Genomic DNA, 14,588 nt, shown 5'->3' on the forward strand with positions numbered 1-14,588 from the left:
ACATCTTTAATGAAGCTAAAAAGCAGGCGACACATTCGTTCCTTGGAACACTCTAGTTTAATATTATTATGGTTATTTTTTGAGAATATGGTGCTTTTTTTATATCATGCTGTGGTTATTTCATGTGAAGATTATGGAAAGCCATAGCTGCCTTATGTGGTTATTTCATGAGAATATGGTGCTTTTTTTATATCATGCTGTGGTTATTTCATATGAAGATTATGGAAAGCCATAACTGCCTTATGTGGTTATTTCATGAGAATATGGTGCTTTTTTATATTATGCTGTGTTTATTTCATGTGAAGATTATGGAACGCCATAGCTGCCTTATGTTGTTATTTCATGAGAATATGGTGCTTTTTTTATATTATGCTGTGTTTATTTCATGTGAAGATTATGGAACGCCATAGCTGCCTTATGTGGTTATTTCATGAGAATATGGTGCTTTTTTATATTATGCTATGTTTATTTCATGTGAAGGTGGTGTTTTATTATGTTATGCTGTGGTTATATTGCTACAAGAGTAAGGAAAGTTGACGATAGAAAAGTTGAAGTCATCACGTTTATCATAAAGTTTTGTTGTTAGGTTACAAAAAGCGTCTTTTTCTAGTAAAATATCCAAATGTGAAACAGATGTGTCAGACTGTGGTATCTTTTATTTCAAGTTCACTTTCCTCCTTAGAAAGGGAGCTATGGGTACAAGTTAAATTACCACTTGCAGAATTAAATTCCAGTTCCTCTAAAATGCAATTAAAATAGTGAGCCTTACAAACAAAGACAATGTTGTTACCTGCCTTGTCAGCTGGAACCAGTACATACTGATCGTGTAATCTAATTCTTTTTTCACTTCTGAATTATTGAAGCCTGAAGGATAGATGATTTTCATATTGCCCCTCAATCGTTTATTGCGAGATTTCAACATCCATCTGATACTTTTAATCCATTCTGACAGTGTCAAGTCTTCTTTTCATGATTGGCCCATCGTCTGGAGTAATCTTCCACAGAATTCATAATATTTATGAAATTATGAAGCCAGTTGAAAGATCGGTGTTCTCTTATTTTTGGCAGAAAAACGATAGAGCGAATTTTTAGAGAGAAAAAGTCGCTTTAAGCTAGCCCTGATGCGACTGCTTGTGATAATTCAGGAAATCCACTTGCTATAAAGTCTGAGGAATTGACTACTTGACTATGCGGTTAACATTTCTTACTGAATTTTCTGACACTCCATGCTGCATAAAACAAGTATCACATGCGCGGATCTAGAGGTGGGTCCGGACCCCCCCCCCCTCCCCCCTGTAATTTGCAGTTATTTAAAGTATATACTGAAACAAATAATTTTTTTTTTGCTTGTCAGGAATTTTTCTGGGTTTGATACTTTTTATTTTGGCTTGTCAAGAAATTTCTGGGTTGGAATTTTTTCGACTGGGGTGTAGACCCCCTTTGGAAAAAAAATTCTGGATCCGCGCCTGTATAATATGATAATATTTATGATTTGCTGTATTTTCAACAAGCAACATGCTCACTAAGTTGTTTTAGGTACCTTTCAGACGAAGAAAATTACAAGAATAGCATGACTAAAAGTTTGTATCAGATCACTCGTGTATTTCCCATTCTTTATTACTACATAATGATTTTATTGTACGATAAAAAGTATTGTTTTATGCCATTTTATACATATTAATGATAAAATCGTTGAATCTAAAATAACTTCTAAATACAAACAAAGCCAAATCACCTAGGAGGGTTTTTTTTTTCCCGTGTTGTGCAAAACGCTAGATAAATCTATACAAGTCTGGCTTAATTCTATGTGCTGCGTAATAATCAGAATTAGTTCTTGAATAAAGTACGGATTTTCTTCTATTGATTTGTCTGACACACACAACTATAAAGACAGGACCAAGTACGATTTCATATCTTGATGATAAAGGAAGCGTTTGTTTACTTCTTGTTTCACAAAAGTACGTTATCTTATCATAAATTCCTTCAATTCATTTAAACAGTTAATATTTGTTCACTTGATACTTATTTATATCGATAAAGTTACCTTTCATGATCTATCCGAAATCTTTGGAACGTGCAATTCACAATATAATGTAGAACAAGATACCCCAGTATACTTTATTAAGATGATAATAACGTAGAATAATCGTGCCAACGTCCATTGTTGCTGTCCATCATTGTGACGTCATAATTGAAAACGCAGCGTTGACGACGCTAAAAATACATTGCGTTGGATACACATAAAGTCAATGTGAATAATGTTAGAAAGAACCCACAGGGATTATGACTTACATCCAACTTGTTATCCATACTCTTCACACAAATGGTAAGTCTCTCTTAGCTATTGCGCTTTCTGTTAGTTTGACATTACAAGCCATAAGATGCTGTATGTTGACTGTCGTTTTATTATTGTTTATGGGCCGTGTATGTTCTAACCTACTCATCCGATGAGGAGAAACCTTTTTAGAGTTAAAAAGCATGTTGTGTAGATTTGCGGAACAAATGCCATCTTGCGCGCACGTTCATACACGTGCGTGCTCGTGCGATGAGTAAATTAATTAACTGATATAAACTGTCTTATTCATTTATGAAACACTACAGTACTTTGAAATTCATATAAACAAATTATTTTGTTAATAAAAATACAATCCAGTCTCTCCATTAGATTTCATTCAAAATATAGGAACACGGTGTCAAAATTTTCGAGTATCTTGTAGAGATTTAATTCATTGTACAACGTACACGTATAACGAAATAGAACAATTACAATTTAATTCGCTGTGATTAAGAGAAATGGTAGGAGTATTAAATAATACTTAAGCGAGAACTGCACATGTTTAATTACCCACATTTGACCTCTTGGGTCCTGATATTTAACAGGATTGAGACGTTACATTCAGAACACCTAAAGGAGAACAATAAACCCGTAACTACTGCTAGACTGAAATGTTAAAGTGACTTTTTAATGCCATAACTACGATTTTTTTCCCTAATGGATGTGATCTCTGTTCCCCGTGAGAAGATACATAGTTGTTGATCGAATATTTCAATATGGTCAGCATTCCAGAAATACAGCGATCAAAACGGCAAGTATTCTCTTATTTTTTTCCCTCTCACTGTCACTCAGGTGCCGACTTCGCCCCCTTCAGCCAATACGAAGACAGTCCTAATGATATACTAAATCATCAGTAGCGCCTTCTTACTGTATATTTACTGTGCGATTGAGTTTCATTAGAGAGAGAGAGATAGATAGACAGACAGACAGGCAAACAGACAGAGAGATTCCTTTAATTTGCTTTAAAGTATCATGGAAATAGATTTTAACAATATTATTACACGAAATTGCATGCATATGTTTGGATAAAAATACACCATTATCTATCTTCACTTTCAACATTATTTCTGATCTTGTAAAATAAACATACTCATCCACTGGCGGATTTAGAAGGTGCATGCGGTCCCAGAACCCCTGCCTTGGAAAAAAATCACGCCCCTTCCCAAAATTCCTGGATCCGCCTGTGTCATCTGTTCAATTCAATTCTTTCTTGGCACTAGAGCACATTATATAATCCTGCCTGAAAGTGACTTAACAATCCTTCAAATTCTAAATAATTATTAAGACGGGTTTGGAGAAGTCTGTTGCAAAGTTTACCAAGAAAAACCACGTGTTACACTTAATCCTCTATAATTATTGCAATTTTCTGAATCAACAGATTTATACAAAGTTGTAATTATTGAGAGGTTCCATAATTCTGGCATTCTGCTAGTCTGAAAAATTTTAATAAAAAATTTATCTACTAGATAGACACCAGCACTTATTTTAATAAATTCATTTGGAATAAGGTCCAAACCAGAGCATTTTCCAGATTTTCAAGTTTGATATTCCTACTTGCACTTCTTTAGGCATAAATGAAAATCTAGGGGTATGAAAATTCTAGTGTGTGTGTGTGTGTGTGTGTGTGTGTGTGTGTGTGTGCAATCAGGGTTGAGTTCATTAATAAGATTTTAATTGCATTACACATTTTTTGATTTGCTTTTTAGAAAATGCTTGAAGTAAATAATTATTTGGTGTCAGATTTTAAATTTTTTTTTACCAAGATTTTTAACCTCCCTTCTCAACACTAAGAAGTTATTTGACATCCATTCCTTCTTAGGTTTGATATGTTTTGTACGTCTACATGTTTATCGCTTCCTCCGCTAAATTTCACAATTTTAAGACCTGCTTCACTTAAATTTTTGTTAGTTTTGGTGCTAATGTAGAAGTAGAACTATCAATATTTGAGTTATATTCATCATCCAAGTCTATATAAAGGCTCATAATACGTACTAGCATTGTCGATTCTGGTTCAACCAAGGCTGGTCATATTTGTCTTTACAATCTTTGAAATCTAGTCGATATTTATGCCTAAAGTGGCTTTAATTTTTAAGGTTAATCAACGCTTTGATCACTCAAGTAAAAGTTTGCTTTCATGCTAATAAATTTCAAAATGAAATCTAATTTATAACTCTAATTTTTTTTTTCAAAATATCAGCAAACCTTACGGGGCAAAATTTGATAGACTGAAATAAACGAATAATTGGCTTTTATCCCGGATAGAGTTGTCTCTTATTAGAGAATTGTAATAAACCGTTGTGTTTTGTGAAAGGTCATGGTCAAGGGGAACGATCATGTAGAATTTATGTCCGGTTTTCAATTTTGCAAATAAGAAACATGTTTCTACACCTAACACGTATAGTATGCAGTCTGCTGTATTACTATATGTATTAATCTCAATAGGACAGATTTCCATCATATCTGTATTACACAAGTACATTTTGTTTGAAAGTCAGTCAAAGAGGAACTAGAGCGATCCATGCAATATCTTTCAAAACTTCAAGGAAATTTCGTTCGAATATCGGTTAGTATCTTTCTTTGGTGAAATGTCCAATGACCATACTTATTTTCCTGTTTCTACGTCACACATTCTTCTCAGTCAACATTTGAACTCAAAATTCGCTTTTGAAAGAAATCACTTGCGAAACAGCACTCCGGCCGTACGTCAACTATTGTGAAAAGTTTGGTAGAGGAAAAGAACACACGTTTACATGCAAAAAAAAAAAGGGGGGGGGTAATTGATATCATTTGTTTTGACGGGTTTTAATGTTAATGCTTCCTTTAAAATGAGAATGTATACGATTTAAATAAAACTTTATTTGTACATTAATCGTATTTTGTGACAGTTTAAAAAAAAATGGGGGGGGGGATGTGTCCCTCCCCTAAATCTGCCACTTTATGCTCCTTACTAATTGGAACCAGTCTTTCTGGGATATTTTTTTTAGTTGTGTTTTAGGGAATAATTAATCATTTACGTAATTATGTCGTCTACCAGTATTTTTTGCTTTATTTAAGAAAACGAAAATACTAATATATTAAAATACAGAAGTAAGTAAATTATTTTACTTTGAGAAAAATCAAAATCGTCTCAAAAAAGAATCCGATCTCTGAAGACTAGTCACAACTGGTGGCTTGTTGAATTAAAAAAAAAAGTTTCTTAAACCTTTCAAAATTTCTTGCTCTTTGACATGTACATACACTTCATTTTACCATGAGAAATAGGAGATCTATGGAATAAAAGCTACATGTATATGATTAATTCTCCCTGTATATAAATAAGAACTAGCCCAGCTGATACATAAGAAATAAAAACATGTAAGACAGGCTTGGGTGATATGAATTCATGGTTTTATTTAGTTGAATACACAGGTAGATTATGAACCATTACACATAAATGTGTGTAGGACATTGAAAAATAATGAACTGATTAGTGCTTATATTTTTCTAGGGTTGATGAACTTATAACTGCTTCTACAGAATTGGCGAAAAAACTCAAAAAGAAAAACAAAGAGGAGAGGTTGCCATGTTTGAATCTAGGAACGAATAGCGACAAGCATGAGAAGTATGTTTATTTTCTTAGTCAGCCATATTTTATGAACAAGGAAAGCACATTTTACACTCTTTGATATTATTTCTTAAACAAGATATACCCATCTGCACTGCGCAATATATTTTACTTTTAACTGTTAGAGGTAACGCTTTTCCATCAGTAAACTCAAGCATCTGTAGTTTGGGTAATACATATATTCCCCGAATAGTTCATTTTATGCGTTGTTTCATTTCAAAAAGAATTTTAAGAGGTAATTTATTGTTTGTATTTGGATATGGAATTTATTTCACAAGTGGGAGACGATTTTTTTTTAAATATCAAACAACAAATCATTGAATTTTTTGTTTATTGCATTTCCTTAAATTTTCCTTTTGACGTTATTGGATAAATAGTTTCGGTTGTTATTTTCACACAGTGTGAAAATAATTAACGTATATTTTTATAGTGTGAAAATAACATATTTTCACAGTGTGAAAATAACATATATTTCCACAGTGTGAAAATGACACATTTGTGAATTTCTCCATTATTAATTTCCCTTGAGAAATTGACTGCGCTGGCTTTTTCATTTACTATATTTTTTTTTAATACCGATGATCCGTTCTTTCCCTCTCTCCTTTGTTCATTTCACGTTCATGTCAATAACTGTACAAATTGTATTTATAGCTCTGATTAGCACGTATACATACAACCCGATATCAAACAATGCGTGCCTATCAATGAAAAATAATTCTAACAATATCATTGTTTTCTCATTGTGATAAGACCAACACATTTCTTTGATTGTGAAATTAGAAAAAAAATCTTGTCAACTCTATTTGACAAATTATTTGTGTACACACCAACAAAGAAAGCTATTTGCTGAGCTCTACCTTACAAAGATAACTTTGAAACTAGAAGTTTAGGTTGTGTAAATTTAAAGTATCAACCTAAAATCTAGGGAAAAGCACACATGTATATTGTTCCATTGAATGGTTGATAGCCTTTTACTAACTTTTTCTTATATTACAACATACTCGTTAACATATTTGATTTCAAATTCCCGACTGGCCGATTCCATTCTCTACAAGTAATGTGAGCTTCTAGGGAGAGTTGATGTAAAAAGAAAAGTATAAGATTTTACTTCATAAATTTAATCAACTTAGAAAAATGGACAGTATTTAGATTCGATCCTGTATTAACATGGAATACTGGCATAAAGATCCCTGCTTGTTGCCAGTATCAGGAAAACCACGATATTTTCGGTAATGTATCGCCAGCTTAAATTTATGACAGTTCAAATTCTTATAATTTAATTCAAGACGAGATGTGATCCAGAAGAGCTTGTATTGTATTGAACGATTGTTTTTGTTTCTTCAAAGATTTTTCTAATGTTATTCACTATAAATAAGTCTATTATGTGACTACAAAATATTTTTCTGCAAGGTGAGACCAGTTTAAAAAAAATTAATAACAATAATAAATATTTAACAAAATATTCTTGGTCCCATACCTTACAGAATGAAAAAAGTACATGTTCCATCCCAATATTGTGTTTTAAAAAAATCAAGGTGCATGGCAGGTAACGGTTTCGCACTAAAGGTCATATCAAATTTGTTTTAATATTAGATTCCATAGTTATTAAGTACTTGCAATTGTATATTGTACGTTCTTTTGATTTATTTTAAAGGGACTGGGACGCAGATTCGACGCTCATATTTTCTAAAATTTTCTAAATAATATCATGACTTATATGTTGCTAGAGCATATCACACCGAAACATATTAAAATCGTGTTTGAAAACTTCTTTTATCTGGAAATTATTAAATCTACAAATTTTGAGACGCGTTTGATTGACACATATCTTTGCACTTTCACAAAGTAAACTTTATCCATAATACTTAAGAAAAGTTGAAATTTTGTTGTGCATTAATGAAAAATATGAAAACTATAATCCAGAAAGTCCAGAGTAGAAATGCAAGAAAGCAAAAACAACTCACCAGTATCGCCAGTCCGTGCTCAGTAATGTGTGCAGACTAAACAAACTGAACACACCCGGTAAAAAGTAAACACTAACAATAACAGAGCTCGTGCCCTGTTTACAAACACAGGTGTTTGATGTGATATTAAGAAAATGTCGTAGTCATTGAATTCTTAGAATATTCATGTAAGTTAAAATCAATAAACTGAAGTTATTTTTTGAATAAATATAGACATCTAAAATTATAAACAATGCAACTGTGTCCAGACCCATTTAAGTGATTACTGTTTTAAAGGGATAGAATATAAATTAAAGGAAAATATGAATGTCGATCCTTCTACATTACTATTGTAAAAAAATGCTTTTCTCACTCTAAAAAGTTCAACAAGCCCTGGTTTTATATGGTGGTGGTTGGCTTGTGCACAAGTACCTGTGGCCGAGACGAGCCTTCTTTCACCCTGCAAATGTAAAAATGTCGGCACATATTGTTTTTGATGAGTGCATATTTTGTAACCAGTTTTACTCGGGTCGTGAGAGAGAAAGTTTAATATTAAGGAGACTTTAAACACTAATGAAATTTTGACTTTAAAGATGTACATATTGAGTTCATACAATTCATTTTCAACATGTGGTATCATATAATGGTCCATTTCAAAGCACATGTTACATTGTCTAGGAAGGGAACGGCCACCACCTACCCACAACCCCCTCCCTTCCCACAATGACCAACTCTTACTTAGATTTCCTTCCGGAATGTTTTTCCTTCTTTATTTGATTCCTTCAGAAAATCAGAAAGGATACTATCCTTCTCGAATAAGGTAAATTAAGTCATGTAATTCTGCCTCCAATCATCTCTTGCGTCGATTGCATACCGGTAAATTATGTTAGTGCCCCTTACACCCCACCTATAATCACTATTAAGGTTTTCTTTTCTATTGTCAATTCCGTAGCTCCGTACATTAAGCAGGTCACAAACTTAAATGTCAAAGTCGTCGACTGTGAAAGTGTTTCTCTCAAAGGTTCAATAGGGAACCAGGTTCTTGTAGAAATAACGTCGCCTTTTGACCCCCAATCGCCCCCAAGGTGAAAATTGTGCATTCTTCCAAATAAAATCCAAGGTCTGTAGTTTGAAATATAAGCAACGCCCTTTCATGTATTACTAAAGAAACACTTGTGTGGAAAAATATTGATATTAACAATTTGTGAATGGATAATTGTAACTCTTCTTATTGTATTTGATTGTTTTACAGAAAGAAGTGTTCAAAAATTTCAACATGGAACACGGAGAATCGTTTTCGCTTCAAAGTTTTAGACATGTCGCAACGGCCTGTCGAAAGACCGCCATTTTTAGTCACAACTCTGGACCCCAGGAAACACAATCCTCAATCTAAACAGATATTTCATATACACAGAATAAACGCTAAGGTACTGAACTGTAATCACATACATGTACACAGGTCGGTGTACGTAAGAAAGCTTACTAAACCATATTTGATAGAAAGCTTACTTAACTGTAATCACAGGCCAGTGTAGGTAAGAAAGCTTCCTTAACTGTAATCACTGGTCAGTGTAGGTAAGAAAACTTACTGAACTGTAATCACAGGTCAGTGTAGGTAAGAAAGCTTACTGAACTGTAATCACAGGTCAGTAAAGGTAAGAAAGCTTACTTAACTGTAATCACACGTCAGTATAGGTAAGAAAGCTTACTTAACTGTAATCACAGGTCAGTATAGGTAAGAAAGCTTACTTAACTGTAATCACAGGTGTGTAGGTAAGAATCAGTGTAGGTAAGAAAGCTTACTTTGTAATCACAGATAAGGAATTCTCCTATATTTTCCTATACTAGTACTCGTATATCACTAAGACATCTTCTAAAAGTCTCTTTGTATACCTGACGAAACGAATTGCGGGGGTTTAATGTTTTGATCCGTACATCAGTCAGTCCATCCGTCAGTCAGTCAGTCCTGTTAAAAATGTTCTTGTCGGCGCAAATCGCTGAAACCGCCAAAAGAATTTTGTAAAACTTCGTAGTTAATAAGGACATAATGTGTAAAGGAAAATTTTGATTCATTTTTTTTTCTTTTGATTGATTGATTTATTTTGTGTTGTTTAACGTCTCTTTCGGGATTTTTTCACTCATACAGAGACATCACGGTATGCCGGTGAAGGGCTTCAGATTTAGACTTATACTCGGCACTCAGGGCCATTGAACAGTGAGGGTTCTTTATCGTGACACGGTGCCTCAGTTTTAAGTTTGTTTGTTTGTTTGTATGTTGTTTAACGTCCCTCTCGAGAATTTTTCACTCATACGGAGACGCCACCACTTGCCGGTGGAGAGCTGCAAAATTTGTCCTATACTCGGCACTTACGGCCATTGAGCAGTGAGGGATCTTTTTCGTGCCAGCACCTACTGCGACACGAGACCTCGGTTTATACGGTCTCATCCGAAGGACCGGTCTCCACGTCCCACAGTGGGATTCGAACCCGCGACGTAAGGATCAACTCCTTACTTCGCAACTCTAGAGCAGACGCTCTAACCACTGCGCCACGCGGGCGACCCTCAGTTTTAAGTCTCGTCCGAAAGACCCCTAACCTTCCCTAATGCCGGGGCTTGGCGAAGGAACAGTCACTTCCTATGTTTACGTTTTCGGTTTGACGCGGCGCGGCGAATGAGAATCGAACCCGGCCCCCCGATCATGAAGCGAACGCCTTTGAACTAAGGAGTTTGGCCTTAGTCAGTCCTTTCTTGTCAGCACAACTCCTCTTAATCCGCTGAACAGAATTTCATGAAACTTTGTAGTTAATAAGGGACATACTGTGCAGATATGCATATTCACAGGAAAATTTGATTCAATTTTTCCCCCGAATAGTGGATTATTTCAAATTTCTAGTGACATTGTTTATCCCCGGTTATTGTTGACAATCACGCATGTCAATTACATTAGTAAAGTAATTTTTCACATAGGTTTTATGCTATGTTATATATATATATATATATATATATATATATATATATATATATATATATATATATATATATATATATATATATATATATATATATATATATATATATATATTTATACTAATTGTCAAAAGATGATGTCACACAGTAAAAGTAATCATAAAAGAAAAAGAAAAAAAGGGTTTCCTTTGGAAATTTGGAAACTGCATTTTCTTTTATGATTATATACTAGTTCATACGTTTGTGTGGAAAACTGATGTATAAAATGTGGATTCTTGTTACATACAGCCTGTTTGCAAGGTGCATACCTGGGTGGAAGATAAAATGGATGTTAATGAAGACGGCGGGAAAACCACTTACAAGTCGTCGTACAAGCTGAAGTCTCCGTCCGCGGACAGACAACCTCCTATAAAGTCAAAAGACAAAGAAACAATGGCGCACGGCATTGGTGTGTGAGGTTTTTTGCATATCTTTGCAATCAAAGGCCAATGTCCAATGCAAAGTTTAAGACAGCTAAGCTATTTTGTAGCTCTTTCCACAATTGTTTCTTCAACAATCCTTTTTTAAGAATTTAAATATTTAGAAATAATTACAGTTTATATATAGAAAGCCGGTATCTACATGGTCTTCAGGCCAATATCCGAAACATGTTTCACCTATTTCGTGGTGGTGATGGTGGGATCCACGTTTTCTAGGGGGATAGGGTCCGAAGTCATTTTGTATTTGCTACAGTATAATCTTTTAATAACTCTGCAAATTCCGGGGGGGGGGGGGGGGTCCGGACCCCCCTCTAGATCCGCGCATAGCCTTACTCTTATTCAAAATAATTTTTGAGATTTAGATATATAAAACTGTAAAACTATTATAATCAATATTAAACTCAAATATCATTGTCTTTTTTGCTTTGTGAAGTTCCTTTTGATCAACCTGCTGATTCTTGTAATGTCAGAGAGGAGATGCTACTCCCAATATGCGAAACTGTGAGTTTCTACTTATTTTGTACCGAGAAAATATTTAAAATATTGCATAGAACTGTGTAATACTGGTAGTCATTTAATAAAATGGGCATTTTTTTTGTAGACAAACATTCCCTCTGCACCCCACCCACACAAGTACCTGCTACGGAAGAAGAAGGCGCCACCTTGTTTTGATGGTAAGAATTATGCAGTTTTAGATGATTTACTTTTTTCTTGGGAGTTAAAAATGTCGATCAAGAACCACCAGTGCATAATCAAATTATATGAAAAAAATGCGTTAAGAGTACATTGATCGCCATTGAGGGGGCTGCCTGCGTAGGAGTGAGACAACTATCTATCATAAGGTTGTTGATTTCCACCCCATTTCTATCGACAATTTTGAAATAAGCCCCAACATTTCAGTGTATTTGTTACTTTTGCTTTACAACCGCTGTGTTCATTTCTCCAACCATATTTTTTCTTAGGACAATACAATGTTTGTCCTCTAAGTTAAATTGCAGCAATGTAGAAGGCCCTTGTAGATCAATTTGAAATTAATACCAGTATTGAGGGGTAAAAATTCCGTACACAAAATCTTTCAGAGAGGATGCTTTAGTTTTATTTGGGGGGGGGGGGGGTACTATAAGGTAATCAGTTTGCGATTATTTTCCATGAAATAAAGAGAATTTTTTAGGAATGAAAAATCAAAACATAATAAAAATGAAAAAAAATATTATAAAACAGTTAAAAGATACCATTCCCAATGTGCAATATTTTGGTTCCCTTTGGTCAACTTGATAAACAAGAATCTTGCTAATTCCCTCAATGAAACAAGCATTCTGAGAGTACTGCATTAGCAATACTAGTCCCCTACTGGCAAGTGTAATCTGGTTCCCGTTAAAATTTGAAAATGCCATAATTCCGTTAAAAATCATTGAAGCGGAACGAAAGGCAATCTTGATCTATAAGTAATCAAGGTTAAGTCACATAACAAAAATCAGCTCAATATCTGCAAGCGTTTAGAAAAATATCGCGGAAAACCCTTAAAAATTGAAAAGGTCGTTTTTCCGTCAAAAATCAATGAAGCAGAAAGAAATGCAAACTTGATCTGTAACTCATCAAGATACACTCACATACCAAAAATCAGCTCAATATCTGCAAGCGTTTAGGAAATAAGTGCGGAAAACCAAGTGGGACAGACTGACAGACAGACAGAGGGACAGACAGACGGACGGACAGACTCAGAGGAAACCTATAGTCCCCTCCGGTTTCACCGGTAGGGGACTAATAATGGAGTGTTCAACGAACTCCCTCAGTAAAATAATGCTAGGACAAAGGCAGTAATAGGTGATCTGATCCTATTTTATATTATATTAGAGGCCAGCGTGTTCTATAAACTCCCTCAGTAAAATAATGCTAGGACAGAGGCAGTAATGTGTGAGTACTTTCAGTACTTTGATTTATTGTTAGAGGCCGGAGTGTTTTACGACCCGGAGGATGGACATTCTCTCCCTGAATTTCCATATAAAGAAATGAGACTTCATCGGGAATCTACAATGCCAGATAGAGTGTGTATTTCCAGTCTACAAGGAATGGAATTTTCAAGAAAAAGATACATACCGCCTCCATGTGGATCATTTTCAGTTGCATGTGAGTGCAGTGATACATGTATATCATTACTTGAAAACGTTGTCTTCAAACTTAAAACTTCGTGTTTTGACTTAAATAGTTTTACGGAATTATGCGTGTTTTATGTTTATAGTTAACCTCCTTATTCAACATATATATGTAAATGTAGAGAAATAAAATCCAGACGGATGTGAGACTTAGTAAACAATTTCATTGAATATAGTTGAGATAAATATATATTAAAAAAATGTTTCAGCCTCAACATTTTTTTTAATTAAACGTTTTTCAGATTTTGATGGTGGACCTCCCTCTAATAAAGGAAGCGGATTCAATGAAAAATACATTCCATTTCTGCGTGTTAAAACAATCATATAGATATTTTAACTAGGTTTTTTTTAATGAAATGTAAAACACGACTCACCGTCTGTCAGTAACGATTCTCTTGCTTAAAAAGGTGAGAGTGTTGCATTGTAAAACATCGATTGCATACTACGGCTTTTTATGAGGTAGTCTTTAATTGCTAGTTTTTAAACTAGCAAAACTTTTACTGTAATGAACTACCGCAAAGTAAATGTATTGTTAGTCGGTGACATCGACAGTGTTGTTTTTCACAATTTTGTTCACGATCTTCTTGGTTAGAAATTGGTTGCATATCATATATTAAAAGTGAATATTTTCGCATGTGTCTTCTCATTTTAAACATGTGTAGCGGACAGTATATAGGGAACTTATACTGCCTTGCTAGTGAGCTAGCTTTTCTAGTGATGCGGTAGAGTCTCCCTCTGAGTTAAGCAATAGCTTAACCTTGACCACTTAGGCCTTGACCACTTCACATTACAAAATTGGTGGCAGCGTAGTGACTCTGATGTCTGGCGGCCTGCTTCAGAACTAGAGCTTGGACTTTGCGTCCATTGCAGACTTGGTGTCTGTGGAGGCAGTGGTTGTCGTAACTGAAGAGGTTCAAGACCTGCTTCAGGAAGCTCTAGGGGAAGGACTTTGTGTCCACGTACGGACTTAATGTTCATGGACGGCATTTGGTTACCGTTACTGAAGAGGTCCAGACACTCAGAGAGAACCCATGGTTAAGCTTCGGGTCGAATGTTCCCTGAACGGGGGGAAGTGTAGCGGACAGAATATAGAACTTATACTGCCTC

The 14,588-nt window shown here is 34.8% G+C and overlaps 1 protein-coding gene across 1 annotated transcript; it reads left to right on the forward strand.

The window, feature by feature from the left end:
• The first annotated feature begins 2,218 nt into the window (after positions 1–2,218).
• Positions 2,219–14,113, forward strand: LOC133192051 (uncharacterized). Its single transcript, XM_061327891.1, has 8 exons — positions 2,219–2,326; positions 5,823–5,936; positions 9,135–9,309; positions 11,138–11,297; positions 11,762–11,829; positions 11,930–12,002; positions 13,276–13,455; positions 13,724–14,113. The coding sequence occupies exons 1-8, from the start codon at positions 2,259–2,261 to the stop codon at positions 13,807–13,809; spliced, it is 924 nt and encodes a 307-aa protein (XP_061183875.1). The 5' UTR covers positions 2,219–2,258; the 3' UTR covers positions 13,810–14,113.
• Positions 14,114–14,588: the final 475 nt, after the last annotated feature.

The sequence above is a fragment of the Saccostrea echinata genome, unplaced genomic scaffold (assembly GCF_033153115.1).
Source record: "Saccostrea echinata isolate AGI-Se365-2 ecotype Australia unplaced genomic scaffold, CSIRO_AGI_Sech_v1 ptg000025l, whole genome shotgun sequence".
NCBI classification, from domain to species: Eukaryota; Metazoa; Mollusca; class Bivalvia; order Ostreida; family Ostreidae; genus Saccostrea; species Saccostrea echinata.

Bases quoted from the DNA above. Each gene is read 5' to 3' on its own strand.
- LOC133192051 (XM_061327891.1), top strand. From the start codon at position 2,259: ATGTTAGAAAGAACCCACAGGGATTATGACTTACATCCAACTTGTTAT. The intron at 11,298-11,761 runs GTGTGTGAGGTT...TGCTTTGTGAAG, and splicing joins AACAATGGCGCACGGCATTG to TTCCTTTTGATCAACCTGCT. The intron at 13,456-13,723 runs GTGAGTGCAGTG...AACGTTTTTCAG, and splicing joins TGGATCATTTTCAGTTGCAT to ATTTTGATGGTGGACCTCCC.